This window comes from Macrobrachium nipponense, chromosome 36, assembly GCF_015104395.2.
Source record: "Macrobrachium nipponense isolate FS-2020 chromosome 36, ASM1510439v2, whole genome shotgun sequence".
Taxonomy (NCBI): domain Eukaryota; kingdom Metazoa; phylum Arthropoda; class Malacostraca; order Decapoda; family Palaemonidae; genus Macrobrachium; species Macrobrachium nipponense.
Genome location: NC_087220.1, coordinates 56,347,734 through 56,371,002, shown reverse-complemented (window position 1 = coordinate 56,371,002; position 23,269 = coordinate 56,347,734). Strand labels below are relative to the sequence as shown.

The following is a 23,269-nucleotide window of genomic DNA, read 5'->3' as shown; positions in this document are numbered from 1 at the left end:
CAGGAATCAAGCAAGTTTCAGGAGTCGAGCAGGCGTCAGGAGTCAAGTAGGCGCCAGGAGTCTAGCAGACGCCAGGAGTCGAGCAGGCGTCAGGAGTCGAGCAGGCGCCAGGAACCTTGTAGGAGCTTAGGTCGGAGTAAGACCCCTTCGCACTTTATGAGTTCTTCTGAGAGTAGGAGCCCTTCACCTGGTAGGAAACAGGTTCCTGAGAGGAGATCTCATGCGTTTACGAGCTCTATTGCGCCTTGTAGTAGCAAGAATTTGTCGCACGGGCGACGTTCTTCTTCTTTTGACAGAAGTCCCTCGACTACTAAGAACCGCTCTTCTCCGAAAGGATCTCCTACAGCCGGAGACTTAGAAGAAGTCTCGGATGAAGAATTACCAGTGGATGTAGTAGTCTCTGATTATAAGAGATTGTCTTTGTTGTTGTTGCAGGAGTTCGGAGATAAGCTTCAACCAGCGGATCCGCCCTCTCCAGGATCTTTGTTATCCAGCACGAAGTCCCCTCCAAAAGCATCCTCATTTGTAAAAATGCGTTTCCAGCCCTTAGTATGAAAAAAAGCATTCAAAGGCTTTGGAGAATGGCTTAAGAATAAAAGAGAGGCGGGCAAGACTGATTTTTCATGCCCTCCTTCAAAGTTGACGGGTAAACCTGGAAGATGGTACGATACCAAGGAACCTATGGGCTTAGGACTGCCTTCATCTGCAGACGCAGATTACGCTTCCTTAGTAGATTCGTCAAGGAGGCGCGCTCTACTATCAGCAAAAGCTACGTGGGGGATGTGTGAACTGGACCATCTCCTAAAGGGACTTTTCAGGACACTCGAGGTATTCAATTTTATGGACTGGGCTTTGGGAGCCCTTGCGAAGAGAGCCCAAGATCCCGAATTTGTCAATATGGAGGAATTATCGAGTGTATTATCTTGTCTGGACAGAGCGGTGATGGACGGTTCGGTGGAAGTGGCTGCCCTTTTTGGATCGGGAGTTTGAAAAAGAGAGCAGTACGGTTCCTTTTCCTGTCCAAGTCAGTATCTCTCTACAGAGGTCGACCTTACTATATTAATAAACATTACCTTAATATAATTTATCTAGCCCTAAATCCCCAAAAACCGCACCAAAATTTACCACATTGGCAACCCTGTTACCTCCTATTCTGTCCGCCAGTTGGCAACACTGGTCGTTGACAGATACAAAACCTTCCCTCAAATCAGTTGTTAACGAGCGCCCGTGTTGTTTACATCACGGCCGCTCTTTATAAATTTCCTTAAACATTTTTGTGCCTTTAAAGCTTTCATTATTTGTTAAATGAGACTTTATGTGAATTACCACTCAAGCATTACATCACGAAATAGTGAATTAACTTTGATTTCTGTTGTGGTTCTTATCCTAAATTACGAACTTTTGCGCGACCCGGAACTACTGACCTGTCCAATTCTACAATGGTATTGCCAAGAAATTACGATGCTTCCTTCTGCCAGCAACATCAGGAACTGCCCGGTTTGTGGGACAAGGATGAGTGGCAGGGAGTATGAACCCCATGACATTTGTAGCTCTTGTCGTGGACAGGTTTGTAACTTGACTTCTCGTTGTGACGTATGTAAGCCCTGGTCTGACGAGGATATGACTGCTTATATGAAACGCCAAACAATCTTGCAGCGTTAAAAGATCGGTTAAGGGAGAAAAAGAAATCGATTGCTAGAACTGTATCTAACGAATTCTTTGACTTGGGCGCTTCATGGTTTCTGGCTCTTCGGTTTCGGTATCGTACGACTCCGATTCCGAATTAATTGATGCTTTGCCCCCTGTACAACCGGTAATTAGTGAAGTTATTTCTGATGTAGATTCAAAGATTTTGGCAATGGAAACTACCTGGAAACAGAATTTTAAGAAATTACAGCTTAGTCTAGATAGAGATATTTCAGCTAAGTTTAACAATCTGTCAGAGAATTTTCAAGAAGCCTTTACTAGAATGTCTAACACTCTTTTAGATTCATTTTCCAGCTCCTCGTCAGGTGCCTGTCGACAGCACCATGGGTAACGGTGCGACAGATACCCCGGCTTGTGAACCCCGTCGTGGCGAAGGCCTAGGGGGGATCCGGTCCGGGCAGGTGCCTAACGAATCTTTACCCAACGTGTCCCCTGTTAGTCCCGTAACAGTGCCAAAGGGCGCTTATTTAGGAGAAGGGGGAAGGGATATTAGTGTCAGACCTAAGATAGCTAGTCGTCAGGATTTTACTTCAGGGGAAGTTTCTAAGTTAGGATCTGACGATGATGATGACGCGGATTCGTGTGATATTGATGTTTCCTCGAATGGATGTCATGATGTAGAATTCAAGAAACTTTTTTATTTTATTTTGAGTTTTCTTCCTCAGGCGAGGCCTAAAGAGCAGAAGCAGCCTCACCGCCTCGTTTATTACAGAAGGGATTTTTCTTGACGGTCCTTCCCGGTCACGGGAATTTTTACGTTTTCCCTTTGCCCAGAGGTTCGGTGAGAGTGAGGGCGGACGTTGCCACTAAACTTTCGAAGGTGATCGGGGAAGGGAAGAGAAGCTCTCTTCTCTTTCTACGACACCGGAGAGGAGTTTACCAGGCTGGCGGATGATTCTTCATTCTCTCGACCCCCAAGCCAAATCCTGATTTTGTCCGACTTTCAAGTCAACCCTTGCCTTCCAAGGCTTCGGTCTCTGTCTCAATTGAAGATTTTTATTGCTATGGAGTCTGTTATGAGCTCCTTACAAGAAGCTCAATCCTTCAATATGTGGGTCTCGGAGGGCTTTTTTTTAATGTATATCAAGGACTCCGGGTTTGTTCCTCCTGATGCTCCTCTTTTTGAGAAATTCTGCTCATCCATTTCAATCGCTTCTGTACATCAGAACGAGCTTGCTGCTTCAATGCAGGCCTTCTTGTTTCTCTAAGGCGTAACCTGTATTTGTCGCCAGTTACCCTCCTCTGTATCGGAGATTCAGAGAACCCGTCTGTTGTCCTCTTCTCCTTTTGGCGATTTCCTTTTCGATATTTCTGTGCTTTCTGAGGTTTTGAAGGAACATCAAGGTGATGCCTCTTCCCAAGCTCACTGGGCCTTATCAAGAGCTTTTTCCTCTGGTCTTCCTCCCGTTCCTTCAAGGAGTAAGCGTAAGTTTAGGACCAGATCTGTACCTTCTGCTCCAGCCCAACAACCTCCTTCTGGCTCTTTTTTCCAGAGTACATCTCAGGTTGCTGGGTGCCTCTACTTCATCCTCTGGTGCTCACCCTTTGAAACGCGGGAGAGGTTCTTGGCGTGGCTCTAAGGGCAGAGAAAGAGCTCAACCTCCAGGAGGACCTTCTTCTTCTTCTTCTTCTTCTTCCTTGTCTCTACGTAAGAATTTTCGGAAGTAGGAGTCATCACCTCGCCTGGAGACCGCAGTAGGAGCTTGTCTCTCCCGCCATTGGTCAGCTTGGCAGGGCGAGAGCGGTGGATGCTTGGGTGGTGGAGGTCCTGAAGGAAGGTTACGAGATCCCTTTTGTTTCCAGACCTCCACTTTCCAATCGTCCTCTCGAGTTCAGCAGTTATTCCCCTCACTCAATCAGGGGTCAAGCCTTGGAGAAGGAGCTTTCGGCCCTCTTGGAGAAGGATGCCATAGAGCGAGCTCCTCCTTCTCCTGGGTTTTACTCTCGGATGTTTGTAGTTCTAAAGGCCTCGGGTGCCTGGCGCCCCATCATAGATCTTTCGGTTTTGAACAAGTTCATTCTAAAGTCCAAGTTCAGGATGGAGACGGTCCAGACTGTTCTTTCATCCGTCAGGAGGGGGGACTGGATGATTTCCATCGATCTGCAGGATGCTTATCTGCAAATCCCCATCCATCCAAGAAGCAGACCTTACCTTCGGTTTTTCACGGACTCAGGAGTTTTCCAGTTCAAGACCCTTTGTTTCGGCCTCACCACTGCTCCACAGGTCTTTTTCTCGGGTGATGGCTCCTGTTTCAGCTATTCTGCATCAGTTAAATGTAAGGATGCTTCGGTATCTGGACGATTGGCTAGTCCAGGCCGAATCTCTAGAGAAATGTCTCCGGTCGAGGGAGATAGTCCTGTCTCTTTGTGTCGAGTTGGGCATTCGTGTCAACTTCGACAAGTCCAATCTAATCCCTTGCCAGATCATGACTTATCTGGGGATTGTTTTGAATTCCCAGATTTTGAGGGCTTCTCCCGCTCAGAAACGGATAGACAAGCTTCTGAGTCTGATCGAAGAATTTTTGTCCTCTGTAACGCAGCCAGTTTCTCTTTGGAGGTCTCTCCTGGGCCATTTGTCATCCCTCATCCAACTGGTTCCCGGAGGTCGTCTCAGAATGAGGTCCCTTCAGTCGACACTTCGCCAGTCATGGGATCTCGGACACGAAAGTCGCCTCTTCTCCACAATGTCGGAAGGATCTCCGTTGGTGGATGCAAGTTCACCGCCTCAAGTCAGGGACATCTCTTCTTTCGGTTCCTCCAGACCTAATGTTTTGGTCAGGACGCCTCGGATCAAGGTTGGGGCGCACACTTGGCTCCGAAGCCGCTTCGGGCCTTTGGTTAGAGGAGGAGAGGATCATGTCAATAAATTGGAGGGAACTGAGGGCAGTGTACCTAGGCCTTCTTTCATTTCAGGAACAACTGATGGAGTCGGTTGTCGCGATCTTTGTCGACAACACCACAGCAGTCTCGTACTTGAGAAACCAAGGCGGCACACAGTCGGATCTTCTCACTCAAGAAGCCCGATCAATCCTGTGTTGGGCAGAAGACAGGGGGATTACGTTGGTCCCTCAGTTTATCCTGGGCCATCACAAACGTCTTAGCAGACGCCTTGTCGAGACGAACGAAGTTCAAGGGTCGGAGTGGACACTTTGCCAGGAAGTCTTCGACAGCCTCAGGAAGAAATGGCCTGTCACAGTCGATCTGTTTGCCACCCCACTGAATTTTCGGTGCCAGATATTCCTTCGCCCCTTACCAGACTCCTCAGAGTGCCGGGACAGACTCTCTTTTGCAGGACTGGGAGGGACTTCAAGCCTATGCTTTTCCTCCGTTCTCTCTGGTGAGGTCAGTCCTCAACAAAGTGAGGGGCAACCAAGCGTCTGGATCTCACCTTGATCGCCCCCTTCTGGCACAGAAGGAGTGGTTTACGACCTTCTGGAAGCACTGGTGGAACCCCCCATTCGCCTGCCACAGAGACCAGATCTTCTCAAACAACCCCATTTTCATCGGTTCCATCAGAGGCTCCACATGCTTCATCTTCATGCCTGGAGACTGTCAGGAGGTTCTCCAAGCACGAAGGGTTCTCCTCCAGAGTGGCGCGACAGTTGGCTCTTGCCAAACGGCAATCAATCAGAGTAAATTATCAGGCTAAATGGTCGGTTTACAGACGTTGGTGTAAGTCTCAAGGACATTCAATTTCTAGACCTTCCTTACCAAAAGTAGCGGAGTTTTTAGTTCATTTACATCATGACAGGGCCCTGTCACCTTCGTGCATTAAGGGTTATAGGTCTATGCTTTCCTATGTTTTTAAGGCAAGGCTCCCTGAGATCTCTTCATCTTATGTCATTAGAGATTTACTTCGATCTTTTTCCCTATCTCGACCCAGGCCGCAGTGTTCGCCTCCGACATGGGACGTTAACAGAGTCCTTCAAGCCTTAAGGTTCCCTCCGTTTGAGCCTCTGAATTCTGCCAAATTTAGGAACCTCTCTTCTAAGACACTCTTCCTTGTCTCACTGGCTACAGCCAAGAGGGTGGGTGAACTGCAAGCACTCTCTTTTCTGGTTGCCAGATCTGGACAAGACATGATTTTGTCATACCTTCCTGAATTTGTCGCAAAGACTGAATCGTCTGATAATCCATTCCCAGGTCTTTCGTACTGAAGTCGCTGGTCGACTTTGTTGGTAATTTAAATGAGGAATTAGTTCTTTGCCCTGTTAGGGCGCTCTCTTTGCTATTTTACGCCGCACGAAGGACATTCAGGTCGTCCTGTCATCTGTTTGTTTCAACCCGAAATGTCAAGAGACCTATTTCAAAGAATGGTGTATCCTTTTTTCTCAGAGATCTGATGGTTAAAACTGGTGGTTCGGCTGCTGGGGAAGACCAGACGCCGAGAGCACACAGTATTAGAGCAGTTGCTACATCAGTAGCTTTTATGAAGAACGTCTCAGTCGCCAAGGTGCTTGAGGCGGCGACTTGGCGTTCTAATTCTGTTTTTGCCTCTTTTTACTTGAGGGATATTTCTCTAGTTCTAGGCGACCTTCGTTCTTTGGGCCCGTTGGTGATGGCAGCACAGGTCGTCAGACAGGAGAATTAGGTAGTCTTCCTGTTTTACGTTTGGTTGCTACCTGAGTTTCTTGTTGACGAAGTCGGTTGAGTTGATACACCCCCGATGATCGTGTAACTTGAGACCAGGTTGGACTGTCGGGCATTCGTCCTTCGGGACTGAATCGCCTTTTTGCTCCGCGCTCCTTTCTCTTGGCACCAGAAAGCTCGAGTTAGGAGTTGCTCATGAGCCGATTCGTTGCTGGCGACGTCGGGTTGCGTTGATACACCCCCAAGGTTTGCTTAGCTTTGAATCGCCCAGACAGTCCAGACACTCATCCTTTAGGGAAAGAATAGTGCTTGATAGTCTTCAGGGTACAGCCTTGCTGTCCGCAATTCGTCTGACTGGTCACCTGGTCGGTCACCTGACTTTAGTACAGACGGACTGACTATGCACTTACTCCTTGTCCTGTGCTACCGCAGTTTGGTGGCATTATGGTAGGAGACTTTGAGTTGTTAGTATCTTAGACCTTGGGTTGAGTTTTGACTGCCTATGATATATATTTCTTTGTTTGTTTTCTCCTATTCTGTCCGAAGGGGAAATTGTATTCAGATTCCCTCCTCCTTTTCAATGTGGTTAATCGGGCTAGATAAATTATATTAAGGTAATGTTTATTAATATGGAATTTTTATTCTAAAATTAATATTAATAATACTTACCTGTATAATTTATCTAGTCCCACCCATCCTACCCCACGATCTGCCTATCACAACTGATTTGAGGGAAGGTTTTTGTATCTGTCAACGACAGTGTTGCCAACTGGCGGACAGAATAGGAGGTAACAGGGTTGCCAATGTGGTAAATTTTGGTGTGGTTTTTGGGGATTTAGGGCTAGATAAATTATACAGGTAAGTATTATTAATATTAATTTTAGAATAAAAATTCCATATTCGCCACTTTCTAACCACCTTTTCCCACAGGACACGGTGAGGGATATAGCAAAATCCTTAGCTGGTAAAGCTACACAGGATCTACTGACACAGTCAGCAAAGAGGTTCAAGCCTGCTGTTCCTTTTCAAAAGAAGGATAAAGCACCTTTTCAGCAGCCCTTTCGAGGAGCCTCTTCCTCCTCAAGAACCCCTTTTAGAGGTAGAAGACCAGACACCAGAGGAAGACCTTCCAGGAGACCCGCCGGGAAGGCAAAATGAAGAAGTCCTCCAGATAGCGGTAGGCGCCAGACTTTCGAACTTTGCCAGAGTCTGGGTGAAGAGAGGGGCGGACAGCTGGACCCTCTCTATCCTCGAGAGAGGATACCTCCTCCCCTTCAGGGAATATCCTCCCTTAACAAGAACTCCAAGGGAGTTAACAGCGAGATACAAAGATCCTGTCAAGAGTCAAGCTCTCCTGCAAGCAGTAGAACTTATGTTGCAGAAGAGGGCAATAGAACCGGTTCAAGATCTCCATTCCCCAGGTTTCTACAACCGTCTATTCCTGGTACCAAAAGCCTCGGGAGGGTGGAGGCCGGTTTTGGACGTAAGTGCGCTGAACGTCTTTGTGATCAAGAAGAAGTTCTCGATGGAGACCTCTTCCTCTGTACTTTCTGCTCTTCTCTTCTGCTCCTTTCGGTCAGGGGGACTGGATGGTATCCCTGGACCTTCAAGATGCATATTTCCATGTGCCAATTCATCCGGCATCAAGGAAATACCTCAGATTCATGTCACAGGGAAGAGTTTTTCAATTTCGAGCGCTTTGCTTCGGACTGTCGACGGCCCCTCAAGTCTTCACGGGTGTCCTAAGGAATGTGGCGCATTGGCTACATTTAGAAGGGATCAGGATCTCGATGTATATGGACGACTGGCTAATACGAGCAAAGTCGAAGGATCAGTGTCTGGAGGACCTTTCGGTAACATTAAAGATGACGCAGTCACTGGGACTCCTAGTCAACCTCGAGAAGTCCCAGCTGGATCCCCAGCAGAACATAGTTTATCTGGGGATTCAGATGGATTCTCGGGGTTTTCTAGCGTCTCCATCAACAGAGAGAATAGAACGCTGCCTTACAAAGGTGTCAGTGTTTCTAGGGAAAGAGCATTGCTCCGTGAGGGAATGGATGAGTTTGCTGGGAACCATATCCTTGTTGGAACAGTTTGTTTCCCTAGGGAGACTGCACCTAAGACCCCTTCAGTATTATCTGAAGGAGAACTGGGATCAGAGTTCCCAGGACCTCGAAGAATCATTCAGGATCACGGACAATATCAAGCAAGATCTTCGGTGGTGGTTACACCCGAAGAAACTTGGTCAAGGAATATCCTTACACATAAAGAGCCCTCTCCGAGCGTTGTTTGCAGACGCGTCGGACGTAGGGTGGGGAGCAACGTTGGGTTCGGAAGAAGTGTCGGGAACCTGGGAAGGAGCTCAGGTGTCCTGGCACATAAACAAAAAAGAGTTGAAAGCCATTCACTTAGCTCTCGTGCACTTTCAAAAACAGATCTCAGGATTGATCATTCAGGTCAATTCCGACAACACGACAGCCCTAGCGTATATCAGGAAGCAAGGGGGACCCATTCATTCTCCCTTTACGAGACAGCGAGGGAGTTGTTGCTTTGGGCGCAAGAGAAACAGATCTCTCTGCTAACGAGATTTATTCAGGGAGAGAGAAATGTTCGAGCGGATCTGCTAAGCAGAAGAAACCAAGTACTCCCCACCGAATGGACTCTCAACCCTCAAGTGTGCGATCAGTTATGGGGGTTATGGGGAAGGCCGAACATAGACTTGTTCGCAACCAACTGGAACAAGAGGTTGGAGAATTATTGCTCCCCGATCGCAGATCCAAGAGCAATAGCGATAGACGGCCTCCTCATGGATTGGAAGGGAATAGACGGGTACGCTTTTACCCCCTTCAAACTAGTAGGGGAAGTAATAAGGAAGTTCGCCTCCTCAGAGGGAACGAAATTGACTTAGATCGCCCCCTTTTGGCCAGCCCTAGATTGGGTGACAGAGTTGCTGGAGTGGATGGTGGATCTTCCCAGATCGCTCCCACTAAGGAACGATCTTCTCAAACAACCCCACTTCGACAGGTATCACAAAAACCTCCCCGCTCTAAGTCTGACTGCCTTCAGACTATCGAAGGACTCGTTAGAGCGAGGGGGTTTTCTCGAGAAGCTTCAAAAGCAATCGCAAGAGCCAGGAGACCATCCACGTTACGGGTGTACCAGTCGAAGTGGGAGTGTTTAGAAGATGGTGCAGGACGCATGAGGTATCCTCTTCCGAGTACCTTTCTATTAACCGACATTTTATTGCAAATTTTCTTCTTTACCTTAGAAGAAAGTGTGGCCTAGCTGTATCTACGATCAAGGGGTATAGAAGTATGCTGGCCTCGGTTTTTAGGCATAGGGGTCTGGATGTGTCGGACAATAAGGACCTACATGATCTTATTAGGTCTTTCGAGACCTCAAAAAGTCAGAATAATAAGAATCCCAGTTGGAACTTGGATATAGTGCTTCATTATCTTATGTCTGAAAAATTCGTACCTGCCAATAATTCTTCTTTTAGAGATTTGACAAGGAAGTCTCTATTCCTGTTCGCCTTAGCCACGGCAAAATGGGTGAGTGAGCTTCAAGCGTTAGAAGGCAGAGTGGGTTTTAAGAAGGAGGCTGCAATTTGCTCTCTTAAACCTCTCTTCTTAGCCAAGAACGAAAACCCATCAAAACCGTGGCCTAGAAGCTTCGAAGTGAAAGCACTCTCTTCTCTTACGGGGGAAGAACAGGAGAAGACCCTTTGTCCAGTAAGAGCGCTAAAATTTTATTTACAAAGAAAGTCTCTTTTGGGAGGTACGCAAGAAAGTCTTTGGTGTTCGGTCAAGGATCCGACAAGACCGATTTCAAAAAACGCCCTTACGTTTTTCATTAAAGACATTATTAAGGAAGCGATCTTAAATGTGGTGAAGAACAATTTAAGCTCCTCAGAGTGAAAGCACATGAAGTGAGGGCCATAGCAACCTCAATGGCTTTTCATAAAACGTGGTCCCTTCAAGCCCTAATAGAGTCCACGTATTGGAAGTGTAACTCGGTGTTCGCCTCTCATTATCTAAGGGATGTGAGAGTTACTTATGAGAAGTGCTTTTCACTGGGAGCGTATGTTTCCGCGGATTTAGTGCTGGGAGGAGGAGCTGAGGTTAATCCTAATTAGTTTAGTTTATGTAATTTTAACATTATGGTGTTTGGTTTTTATGGTTGTCTGGAAGAGGGTATAGGAATAACCCCTTTCAGTTCCTAGATTTAACAGGGTTAGGAAGGTCAGGTGGTCGGGATTAACTTTTGGTCTCCTCGTTGTGCATTATGTAAAGCCTAAAGCTCTGTCATGTAAGAGGGCTAGCCCCCATGATAAGATACAGGTCAGGCTCTGCCATGTAAGTGGGTAAGCCCCATTGGTACGATCCATGCAGGTTCTGTCGCGTAAGCGGGCTAGCCCCCATTGACATGATCCAGAAGGGCTGTTCGGTCATAGGTTGTTTACCTTGCTGAAGCTCTTGAGGCATGCAGACTAAATGACAGTAATCATGAAGTCTTCTGCCCAAACAGGTAAGAACCAAGGATTGATATCCTACAACAATTGTTGTTTCCCGTTATTAAAATTTTTTTTTTTTTATGTATATAGCTGTCTCTTACCCTCCACCAAGGGTGTCAATCAGCTAAGTATATATCTGCCGGGTAAGTTGCATGTATAAAAATGATATTGTTAAGATACAATGAAGTTTTATACATACTTACCTGGCAGATATATACGATTAAGGGCCCACCCAGCTTCCCCTCAGGAGACAGGTGGAAGAGAAAATCTGGCTCAGAAAACGGGAATGGTCTGGATTCCGCCACCCAGCGACGGGAATGGTAGATCACCTGACCTACCTGTAGCGTGTGCCGCGAGTTTTGAATTCTGTCGGGACGACGGAGTCTATAGCTAAGTATATATCTGCCAGGTAAGTATGTATAAAACTTCATTGTATCTTAACAATATCATTTTTACTGAAAACTTGGTGCAAACTATTAAAATGTTGTATTGTGTTTAGTTGAAGAAAACTTTGTGTAAGCTATTAAAATTTTGTTCCTACCATAATGGACGTAAAATGTAAAAACATTTCTACTTTGAAAAATAAACTAATGCAAAATTCTTTACAGGCTCGTGATAGTCAGCTGATGACTCCTTTATATGTAGCCTCAACATATGGCTATGTTGACATTGCACGGCGTCTTATATTTGCTGGTGCGAATCTGCTGTCCAAAGATGAGTCTGCTCAAACTCCCCTTCACCGAGCAGCAATGGAAGGCAATTTAGTAAGTGTGGGCAGTTTGTGAGTGATGAATATTTACTGTCTCAGCAACTTGATTTGCATGCCAACTGTTAGGAACAGAAAAAATCTTGATTGTAAAGTGTATCTGTTGCTAAGTTTGCAGTATTGATAATGACAGTGTGCTCCAGTTTTTTAAATGAAGTACTACTTAAATGTTTTTAACTTGAATACAATTTTTCTTCATAAATGACAGGTTTTTCATCAATACTGCTGCCAAATTTTTTCACAGTTTGGAGCCTTATTTATGCTGTTTAAAGCCTGCCTTTTCATTTTTACAAGAATATATAAATGAAAAAATTTGAAGAGTATTTTGAATTAATGTTTTGGGTTTTGTATTCCTAATTATGGAAACCAATTAGCATAAGCTGCAGACAATAATGATTATAGTACCTTGGGTAAAAGGTCTCGTACCAACTGAAAAAAATACTGCCCTTGTCATTCAGTGATCAGAGTTGGACTGCCAAATAGTGGACCTTTCCAAGGATTTGATATAAAGAAAGATGATGTTTTCTTATTTCTTTTACTAAGAAATACTGTCATTTTACCGTTTTCAGGAAATAGTCGAATTGCTCTTAAACTCTGCCTCCACGATTGGGGGAAGCAAGATGGTTGACAGATTAGTAAAAGAATGTGATACAGAAAGGGAAACTGCGCTGCATCATGCTGTGAATAATGGGCATTATAAGGTTAGAAACATGAAGAGGCATCATATCGGTTCATGATGAATGAATAAATTGTAAATGATTTGATGATGTCAATTAGTAGTATAAAGAATATGAAAGGAATGAATGGTAAATATATTTTATAAGATTGTATCGCCTGTATTTAGGAAGCTTATATACCTTATATTTTACAGATAACTGAAAAGCTTATTTTAGCTGGTGCTGATGTAGATGCCATGAATGACAGCATGGCAACTCCCTTACATGCTGCCGCAGCTGTTGGGGACACAGATCTCATAAAGTTGCTTTTGCAGGTAAGAGAAAGGCTTTAGATATTCAGATCTGTTTCTCTCAGTAAAGCTCAGGAAGAAAATTAACTGCTGTCTAATTAACGAATTAGAAGTAAAATTGTAATTGATGTGTTTCTTGTGACAGAATCATGCAAGACTAGAATGTGTGGACTGCAATCAACAGACTCCATTGCATCGAGCTTCATACCACAATCAGGCAGAAGCTATTTCAGTGCTCCTAGATGCTGGTGCTAATATAGAGAAGAGAGACAAGTAAGGAATTTTAATCCATTCTGTTTTGTGAAGTCCAGTAAATATGTTTTGTACAAGTTGATGACCAATAAATGTGCACTTTTGAATTTCAGGGATTCCTTTACGCCACTTCTCATGGCTGCAAGTTGTGGGCAGGCAACAGCTGTACAGATGCTTTTGGAAAGAGGAGCAGATTTGGAGGCAGTTGACAAAGAAGACAAAACATCTGTCTTCTGGTGTGCAGAGCAGGGAAATTTAGAAGCATTAGAGGTATATTCAAATATGTATTCATTGAATATATACATATATATTACTCATAATTAAAGCCAATGATGTACAGACACCACCTAACTTAAGAACATTCAACTTATAAGCATTCAGAGATACGAACAAGTTTTGTTTTGTGCACCTATTCTGTATGTTTAGTGTATTGTGTACAGCATTGTACTGACTTTATGTCATACTGTACTTAAACAGACATGACGAAGATTACAGTAAGCAACTTACAAAACAATTCAACTTACAAACAGCCGTCTGGAACGTAGCTTTTTCGTAAGCAAGGTGGTGTCTATGTATTTTATGAATGTATGCTTCATAAGCAATGTCACATTAAATCATGATTGCAATTTGTTAATAGAAAATGGCTGTTTAAAGTCAGCATGAATATAAAATTCTTGTTGTAGTGGAATAAGTTAAGAGCTTTATTGTTTTAGACAGGTTGAATGCGCGTTTGTTACTCTTGGTTATGTATTTAATAATAAAGAAAATTCAGCATGAAAAATTTAGTAGTAAGGAAAATTCAGCATGAAAAATTTAGTAGTAAGGAAAATTCAGCATGAAAATATAAAAGTAAAATCAGACAATTTTGTGTTTAAATAAGGTACACTGTCTGAAAAAAGACCTTATTAAAATTCCAGGTTTTATTAAAGCACGAGGTATGTGCAGAATTAGTAGATGTGAGTGATCGGTCGGACAATTCGCCTTTACATATAGCAGCTTTTCATGGTTACGTTGGAATAATAAATGCATTGCTCAGTGCTGGATCCAAAATTGATAACAAAAATGAAGATGGAGAAACTGCCCTCCATATAGCAGCAGAAGAAGGCCAAGTAAAGTGAGTACTGTACTGTGGTTTTATTTCTATGGTTTAGGTTGTTTCTGTGCATATATTCCCCACTACCCTAAATGTTATGCAGCTTTTACTGATTGTAGGGTGGGTATTATAAACAAGAGTCATCAATGGATTACAGTGTGAAATTTTCAGAATAACATCAAAACAAAAATATGTTGTATTAAAGGAAAATATAGTTTTTTAGAATAAAATATTCTTAACCTTCTTTACTAATTCAAATTTAATGAGGCTCCTTCTTGTAATCCATTGTATTATATAACATCATCATTCCTAAAGTCCATGTTATCTGAATGCCTTGCAACATCAGTGTGGGATTACAGAAACACTTAGATAACCGAGGATAACCAAGCAGCGTATCAAAACAAAAATAAACCATATTTATTTAATTTTCTATCGTACTAATAACAAGTTACTTGTATTTTGCCTGATATAAATATCTCCAACATGTGCTTAAAATCAAAATGACTCTTATCCTAGTACTTCTGTTTTTGCATGTGTTCGCAGAAACTAAAAATGTATTTTGTTACCATATGTCTTTGACTTTCCAGAGTTGTTCGTGAACTAGTAAAAAAATACAACTTCCTCATATCTGATCAGAATGAAGAATCTAACACACCTTTACATCTAGCATGTCTTCATGGTCAGAATGACGTTGTTAAAGTTCTGTTGTCAGCAGGAGCAGACGTACAAGCTAGAAATACCTCACTGTGGACACCCTTAGACTGTGCTGCTGCAAAGGGTCATGTGCTCTGCGTTCACCATTTGCTAGATTATGATGCTCCATTAGATCCATTAGATAAAGTGAGTTATGCTTAATTTACTGTACATGAGACTAGTATTTGTGATAGATAGACTTCTTATTTAGGTAAGCTTAAAATTTAAAGTAGTCTGCACTCTTACTCCATTAAACTGATGCCAACTTTTTTCCAACAGCATAATAATGTATAAGACACAAATTTGACTAGAGTTTTAGTATACTTTATTAGTAAGTTATGGTTTGATTAAGAGCAAATATTTCAGGCCAGCATGATGATAGTAAAAGATTTTATTTTATTATTAATAGTTTTGAGTTATATTATGGCATAAATTATTTTGTGTGGAAATGATAGAAAATGTGTTTTGCAGACTAAAACCACACCACTACAGCTAGCAGCAAAGGAAGGTCATGTAGATGTCACTCGCTTGCTTTTGGAGCGAGGGGCTTCCTTAGCTGCTTGTGATGCTTCTGGAAGAAATGCATTGGAACTAGCCATCAGTGCTGGCAGAAGGTGTGTTGCATATATAAAACTTTGAAAATGTTTTTGAGTATAAAAATGATTGAAACTGCTATCATTTTTAACAGTGGAGATATATTACAGTGTATCATATGATTAACGTGAGTTTTTCCTCATATCATATTATCTTAGCTGTGTGCACCCATTCAGTATTTTTTAAACTAATAGTGTAGCTAACCCTGGTCTTTTTAATGTAGCTTGACAGGAATACAGTGTTAGGCTTCAGATTTCCTATTTGCTACTTGTATTCAATGGTACATTTACCTCATTCACTTTAGATTTTCACATTATAAGACTTTTAAATGCATAAATAGAAATTACATAAATATGTACGTACATATGAAAAAAATTATGAGTTTGTAATTACTGTTACAGTTGAACATTTCTTTACATGCTAGTTTATTAGGCATTCATATTTCTTTGTCCTCACTCACAGAGATGTCTGTATGGCCATTGTAAAATCCCCAGAATGGCTGATAGGCCTAAAAAATGTACGGCAGGACCACAAAGGCAGGCGCATCACTCCTCTGAGGATGCTCATAAGGAAATTCCCAGATGTTGCAGAATCTGTCCTTGACAAGTAGGCACTTTTTCCATACTTCACTTCTATCCTCTGTATTTTTGTAACCCTGTTTATTCACTGATAATTACAGTATTGGATCTTGGATGAAGAGAAATATGTAATACAGATTACTACCACACAAAGGGGATTCTGATTTATGTATTTATAATTTATGACTGTAACTTTAATGGCACTTAAGTTCATGTCGAGATTGCTGATGGTTAACAAGATCCAGGAAGTTGGTTACTGATACAATATGAAGGAAGATTTTATTAAGGTTATGTAACCGAAAATTTGTCAGTGTATTGACCAACTTTTCAATGCAAGTTGTACTTCACATGGTTTATAAGTAGCAGCTTTTATTTACATATAATTGCTCATCTCCTGTATTTTAAAGGAGACAGTTAATCATAGTCAGTGTTGTTCTCTGTTGCCCTCAATATAATAGACTTTTCTTGATATAAACCTGATTTATTTGGCTTGACCTAATCTACTAGGAAATTATTTTGCTTTATACAGTTGCTTTTTTTTTAAAGGTAAATTCAGAAGGTAAAGGATAGAATTATGTGTAGAAGTACAAATGAAAAGGACTTGGAGGGCATTAGGATATAAAAGGATTTTGACGTAGGAAAAATCTATTTCTGGGCGAGTGAAATATGTCTGCTTTAGCACTATTTCTAGTAAAATATTTGCTATAATACCAGAGAACTGCTAAATTGGACATGTCAGAAGCCTCTGACTCGCTCACCTATATAAAAGGTGTCGGTTATAAAAACTGGGGCGAGTGTTAAACACTACCACAGCAACCCCTCCAATTAGCCTTTTCCTCATCAAAAGACCCTAAATACGGGAGCCGACCCATAGGTCACACCTAGCTACCCCGTTGAAGGCGGCTGTGACGTCATACTTATCGATAGCAATGAAGCTTGGTGCACTGCAAAGGGGAGGGGAAAGAAAAACCAGGGGGGATTTCACTGGGCGACACGGCTTCCCTCGCCCAGAAATAGATTTTTTCCTACGTCAAAATCCCTTTTCTGGGCTCAGCCGTGTCGCTCCCGTGAAATTGTACCAGAGAAACACCAAGCTACATCACTCTGAAATGAAACAGAATATTAAATTGTATAAACTAACACCATAGACCAAGTGAAATAAGCAAAGAGATTTGCTGCGATAGGAGGATGTTAATAAAACTGGCATAATGGAAAATATTCATATGACAAGGACAAATACTATATTGATGTTGCAAGGAGACACTGACCTCCCTACAGCTATTGCCTGATATTTAAGATCCTCCAAGGACTTAAGGTAAAGCTTTGGAAAACCAGTGCGACTGCCGACCAGTATATTTCTTCAGATCATCAAAGTTCATATATTTGAAGAAATTTACAGAAGTTGTTATAGCCCGAATAGCACGCGCTTTGGAAAGGACCCTGGGCTGACTTCCTTGGTAAATACAAAAACTGCTGCGTAATGCCCTTTAGGGATATGGTACCACCACCGCCCCACATGAAAAGGAGGGGGGGGGGGGGGGGGGGGCCTTCGGAAAAGGTAGATGTGCTAGATAAATAGTCCTTAGGGGTTTTAACAGTACATAAAGATGGATGTTGCGGAAGCGGAACAACCTTCCAAGGGGATCGCCTTACCAAAGGGCTTCTCATTCTTAGCCATAAAATAATTATTTGGTGAAAGCAACACGTAACCCGAGGGAAGGAATTCTATATGCCCTTGGCCACTAGATAAAGATGACATCTCCGATGTTCTGGCACCATGAAGCCAGACTTAATAAAAAACAGTGCCTTACGCAAAAGGGTTTGGCAATCACATTTGAAGTTGTCTGTTTTAGATTCTAACCTGCGAGACCATCGTTAAGAAACCATGACACTGACGACGGCCTTTGAATGGGCCGCAGGCGTGCACAAGCCCTTGGGATTGAGGTGAAATAAGACTCAGTTAGATTTATACCAAACCCGAGAAGAAAATCTTTTTCGGAGCTGACTTAGTGGTTGTTATTGTGGCAACTGCCAAAGCCTTGTTCGAATAAAGGCCTGAAGAATGTTATAGTCACGTTCATTGTCATTACTTGACATTGATTTCCTGAGAAATGTAGGCAATTGTTTAACTGCTGAATCATACTGGCGAAGTGTAGATTCTCTTTTGTCTGACTCCAAGAACAGAATGTTCTCGAGGATCAATGTCCCCTACCCTCCTACCTGCAAAACTCATGAAATCCATAAAGATAGGGTTTTGTGAAGACCTGAGGAATCGAACACAGTCACCGTTTGAACTTGTTGCGTCAGCCTCAAGGGGGCCCGGGGAGGGTGAGGATGAAGACCTAGTTCTAGGCGAAGGAGAAACCAATTGTTCTTGGGCCAGTAAGGAGCTATGAGCCACCTGACCTTTGAAGGATTTCAACTTGTGCAACACCTTTCAGGAGAGGGTTTCACTGGAGGGTAGGAAAATAAATAACCCTCCACTGGGTTCCAATCTATACTCAGGGCGCCCGTAGCGTATGCTAGAGGGTCCATACTTTGGGCTACGTAACAAGGCAGCTTGTGGTTTGCCCCTGTAGCGAACATATCTACTTTCGACCCGGTACTCTCCTACAAACCCTCTCTCGAAGGTTTCCTGGTCAGTGACCATTCTGGCTCCAGGGGGGACTGACCGGGACAATGCGTCTGCTACTATATTGTGGACTCCTGCCAGATGGGTAGCCGATAGATGCAGGTCTTGTCAGTTTAAGAAAAAATTGCTATCACCCTGTGTGTTCACATGACTTGACTTGGACCACCTCTGTTTATACCATGTATCACTACTGCACTGTCGAGAGCCAATCTGATATGGAGTCTCCTCGGAGGACGGAGCTTCTTTAAGGTTCAGAAACACTGCCATAGCTTTTCCAGGATGTTGATGTGAAGCTTTTGGAACTGAGGGTTGACCAAGTTCCTGAACCTTGTCGTGCTGTGAATAACCTCCCCAAACCTGATAGTGATGCGACTGTATGCATCAGTAGGGACGGGGGAGGAACTGCAACTGTAACTCTTTGGCTATTGCCCATGGACGTAGACGTTCCTTGGGAACAGGGTAGGCCGGTCGAACTTGTTCACGACACTTGGCATTGGCCTTGAACGTCAAACTCGATGATGTCCTTGAGCTTGGCTTTCAACGAACGTCTGTGACTGAGCAAATTGGAGCGAGCCTAGGATCGTCTCCTGATTCCTTCTCGAAGCCTTTTTGCATTTTAAGAATTGGCTTGTTACCTTGGGCATCCCTTCCCGATGGAATGGAAAGGTTGTGTGAATCCAAGCCCCAATGGAAACCTAGCCACTGAACTTGGATTCTGGGGCCAATCGGGACTTGGTCTGTTGATCTTGAACCCTATAAATTCCAGGAAAGATATGGACCCCGTCCATGGCTTTCCTAAACTTGTCTTTGACCATCCCCTCCCAGATTAGCAGTCGTTTTAGGTACGCCACTACCAATAAAACCTGAGACCTTAGCTCCTGCACCACTACCTCCGCCAGTTTCCGTGAAAAACCCTTGGGGCCTATATTCAGCCCAAAGGGCATCACCTTGAAGGAAAATAAGCTTCTTTTTAACTAGTTTGAAGCCCAGGAAGGGTGGATGGGAGTGCTGAGCCGTCGGGAACATGATAATAGGGCGTCTGTAAGACCTATAGAGGTGGTGACGCCCCCTGGGGACGGGGAAGTAAGCCCTTACCTGAGAGATGGTCAGCCTTTAGAACTTGTCGCAAGGAATGGTACAAGTTTAAAAACGGGACAAGTCTAAGATCACCTTTGGTCGGTCCCTTTCTTGGGACACTGAATAGACGACTTTGAAATTTTAAGTTCTTTGTCCTGGAGACTGCTCCCTTCTGGAGAAGGGTCCCTGGGGTAATCCATCAACCCTTGGGTTGGATGCTGATAGATAGATTACTAGTTTTCCGCCCAGCTGCTGAACTCCCAACGATGTTAAAAGAGATACAGCCTGCCTCCTATTTGAGGAACTTCATTGAGATGATGATGGGTCGGGTCCTTTCCCTGACCATTACACCTCTACTCGCCCTTGGGCTCCGTTTCCCCTCCACTCTGACGAAAAAAGGGGGTAACCTGTTGCTAGCCGACGGCGAAAGGGAGACAAATTGAGGCTGTTGCGAGGCTGAGTCTTAGAAGATGAAGGTTGGGGAACTTGCTGAATTAGTACAGCTTTAATAGCACAGGGTGCTGTTGCGGAACTGGAAGGTTGGTACCTTCTTTGACTTTTCCTAGTCCTAAACTGGAGAAGAAGACTCTTAATATCCTTTTGAAAGGGATGCCCAACGCAATCTGATGCTTGATTAAAATGTGATGCCTCATTCTGAACCTCGTTTACTGCCGAAGCTGGAAGATCTCACCCTAGATTGAGGAAGCCAGAAGCTGTTGGGTTCGTGCCTGATCGTAGCCTCGGATAGAACATGCTTCTTGCCCATTTCTCTTAGTAACCGCAAAGCCGTACGAGCATATTGCATGCTTTAAAAGTAACTACTCCGCAATGACCTTATACAGCGGTTCATGAGCATACTCCAGAACCGCTGTCTCCGTCATCCACTAGAGAGTTAAAGAGACTTGCAAGACGTGTCCCCTAGCATCAAATCCGGCTGGATCAGTGCATCTGACAGAGGCGCTCACCTAAACAAGTTGATTGCACAGTTTGGCTTGAAAGCTTGCCTGCCGAGAATGTAGCCAGCAAACTTCCACAAACTCTCTCTACCTTGGGGGTAGCAATGATGTGGAATCTGTCTCGCCTAAGCTGGGGTTCTCTCCCGAGTCACTGCCTGAAGGGGTAAATCCTGCTACCTTTGATGTAAAGGTAAGGGAGTTCCCGTCATGTTGTTACCTTAGTATTTGAGCAAGATCCACTTTCTAGGCTCCATACCTATACTTGATGAGCCTTGATTGCTAGAAAGGATAACAGTCCCCTTGGAGACCTTGTCCTTTCTAATCGAAGCTGCCTCCATAAGCCTAACATAAGCTATAAATGGTGGCCATACCTTTTCGGGGAAATAACTAGAAATCCTCGAGTCTATGTGTACCACAACCTTCTACAGTCAACATCCCGCTGACAAACGGAGCGAAGTTCACTACCCTCCAAAAATCACCAGGGTGGAACGGATGGGAAACGTGGACCCCGTCAGGCATGCTCTGACCTTGCACCAAAATTACTAGGAGGTGCCGGAAACTGCCGACTCCTGTCTTGAGACCTGCAATCAGGGAGTCCTGTGCACGTAAACGTTTTTAAAAACACCCTTTCAAACCTTGCTGCGACTGAACTGACTAAGCTAGCAAGACTACTGGCCTGATTTAAAATATTCGTGTTGAACAGGTCTTTGCCGACTAAAGGGGAACCTTCCAGCGCTCCCTACGGTACCTTATGAGTATCCGACCTCTAGACGTTGCAGGGATGGGACTTGAGGGGCAATGGGAAGATTTCTCTCCTTGAGGCCTTGGATCTATCCTAGGTTTATAAATGTGTATGAACCTCTGGAACCTGCCCAGGCCTAGGCTTTGTGTCTGATTGGCTTTTAAGCAGGTTTTACCCGAAGGTTTTCTCTTTAATCTAGGAATCACAGAGAAGGAATGCGACCTGGGAGGGGGCAAACCTCCTGTGAAAAACCCATGAAGGAATTTGGAGTAAAGGGAGAGGAAGAATCAGAGTCACTCGAGGAAAGACCCGGTGACCAACTAGGCTAGCCGTCATTAAACACTGTTACCTGTAACCATATAGTGTAATGGGCAAATCCTCACTAGTTCAAGTGAGACTTCTTCCCAAACCAAGGTCTGGCAATTCTGCCTCTTGCTGTTCCATAACTGAATCTTGAATTTATTTGATAATTGGTGCTGCGACTTTTTGGGTCAACGTATCCGGGCAGCTTTCCCGGCTGGGGGGAGGCTGCCATATCTTGAGGTAGCATAAAAAGGCTTAGCTACCCCTACTTCTGTCCCAAAAACTCCAACCCAGACCTGAGGGTTGGGAGAGTGCAGCATGCTTAACAGACTGCTCTGTCTGTAATGCAAGGAATGTGTCAATTTCGAGTAAAAATCTTGAACATTATGCTTACATATGTTGATTAATTAATGTAATTTAATTTTACAGAAATTTTAATATTATTTATTTATATAGTAATTTATTTGATATTATTTAGTTATTTATTTTATTTTAAATTGTTTATTTAGTTTTATCTATTTATTTATTTTATATTATTATTATTATTATTGTTTTATTTATTTATTTATTTTTTTTTATTTTATTTCATTGTTTTTTTTTTTTTTTAACACTAATCCAAGTAGTGTAATATAATTCCATCACAATATGTATGAACAAGCAGTGCGGTAACTTATCGAAAACAGGTAACCTGTTGTACAAGTCGTAGCAGGCAAAAGCCGTTTACGTGATGCCAGACTACGGAACGTAAGCAATACTGCGCACGGGGCATGGTTCGGCAAACATCATGGTTGCACAGATCCTGTAGATCGGCAACCAGACACTGAGTGGCCTGTAAGTGCAATAATATATGAGAACAACTTGCACAAACTTATAGGATTATTATGATAATAATGTCATATGCCGGGAGCATGCCGAACTGAAATAATATATATATAAAAAATATATATGTATATATATATTCATATATTTATGTCCGGGGATTATAATAATTTAAAACCACCCGGAGCTGTATGACCCCGGAGTGGGGGGTACACGAAGTAACCCGGGAAAAAAACGGCCACATGAACTCGCAAGTTCCGTGGCAAAAGAAAGGAAAATAATATATATATAAACATATATATATGTATATATATTATATATATTTACGTCCCGGGGACTATAATAATTTAAAACCACCCGGAGCTGTATACCCGGAGTGGGGTGGTACACGAAGTAACCCGGGACGGGCACATGAAACTCGCAAGTTCCGTGCAAAAAAGAAAAGAAAATAAAAGGGAGAATATAAAATAAAAAAATAATATCTCCGCCTACGGAAGAGAAACTTCCGTAAACATAGCCCTCAACGACTACCGGAGAGGCCTGAATCTAAATCCGCCTTATGCGGAGAGGGAATGTTTTAGGCGGATGGGATGTAAGCTCCGGAAGCTGAAAGAAGCAGAGCGCAACAACTCCACGGAAGCCGAGGCTGATACGCAAAGCAATCAACAACTCCGGAGGCGGTCGGCTGAAGAATCGACACCCACCAACCTAAGGTCCTGGAGGACCCTCTACACCCCCCCCTCTGCTGATGGGAACGGCTGTCAGCGGGACAACCGAGGCGAGAGGAGCACCCAACTACTGGGGGCCCACTGAGGGGGAGGGAAGGAGGGTGCTGATGGGGTGACGATCCACGTGATCAGCGTATCTCGCAAATAAAAGATTACGAGGGGAAAAACGCAGGCCATAGCCTATGTAGGCTAACCGACCTAATTATCCAAAAATATACATAGACAAAATAAAATCAATTACTTAAAGCTAAAAGAAAAA

General features: G+C 43.5%; 1 protein-coding gene across 1 annotated transcript in view; it reads left to right on the top strand.

Annotated features, from left to right (window-relative positions):
* Positions 1-23,269, top strand: part of LOC135203684 (transient receptor potential cation channel subfamily A member 1 homolog) — a 117,277-nt gene that overhangs the window by 58,669 nt on the left and 35,339 nt on the right. The window contains 9 exon segments of the mRNA XM_064233583.1: positions 11,419-11,574; positions 12,146-12,277; positions 12,448-12,567; positions 12,689-12,816; positions 12,909-13,065; positions 13,713-13,909; positions 14,476-14,728; positions 15,053-15,195; positions 15,638-15,781. Coding sequence (XP_064089653.1) covers positions 11,419-11,574; positions 12,146-12,277; positions 12,448-12,567; positions 12,689-12,816; positions 12,909-13,065; positions 13,713-13,909; positions 14,476-14,728; positions 15,053-15,195; positions 15,638-15,781 — 1,430 coding nt within the window.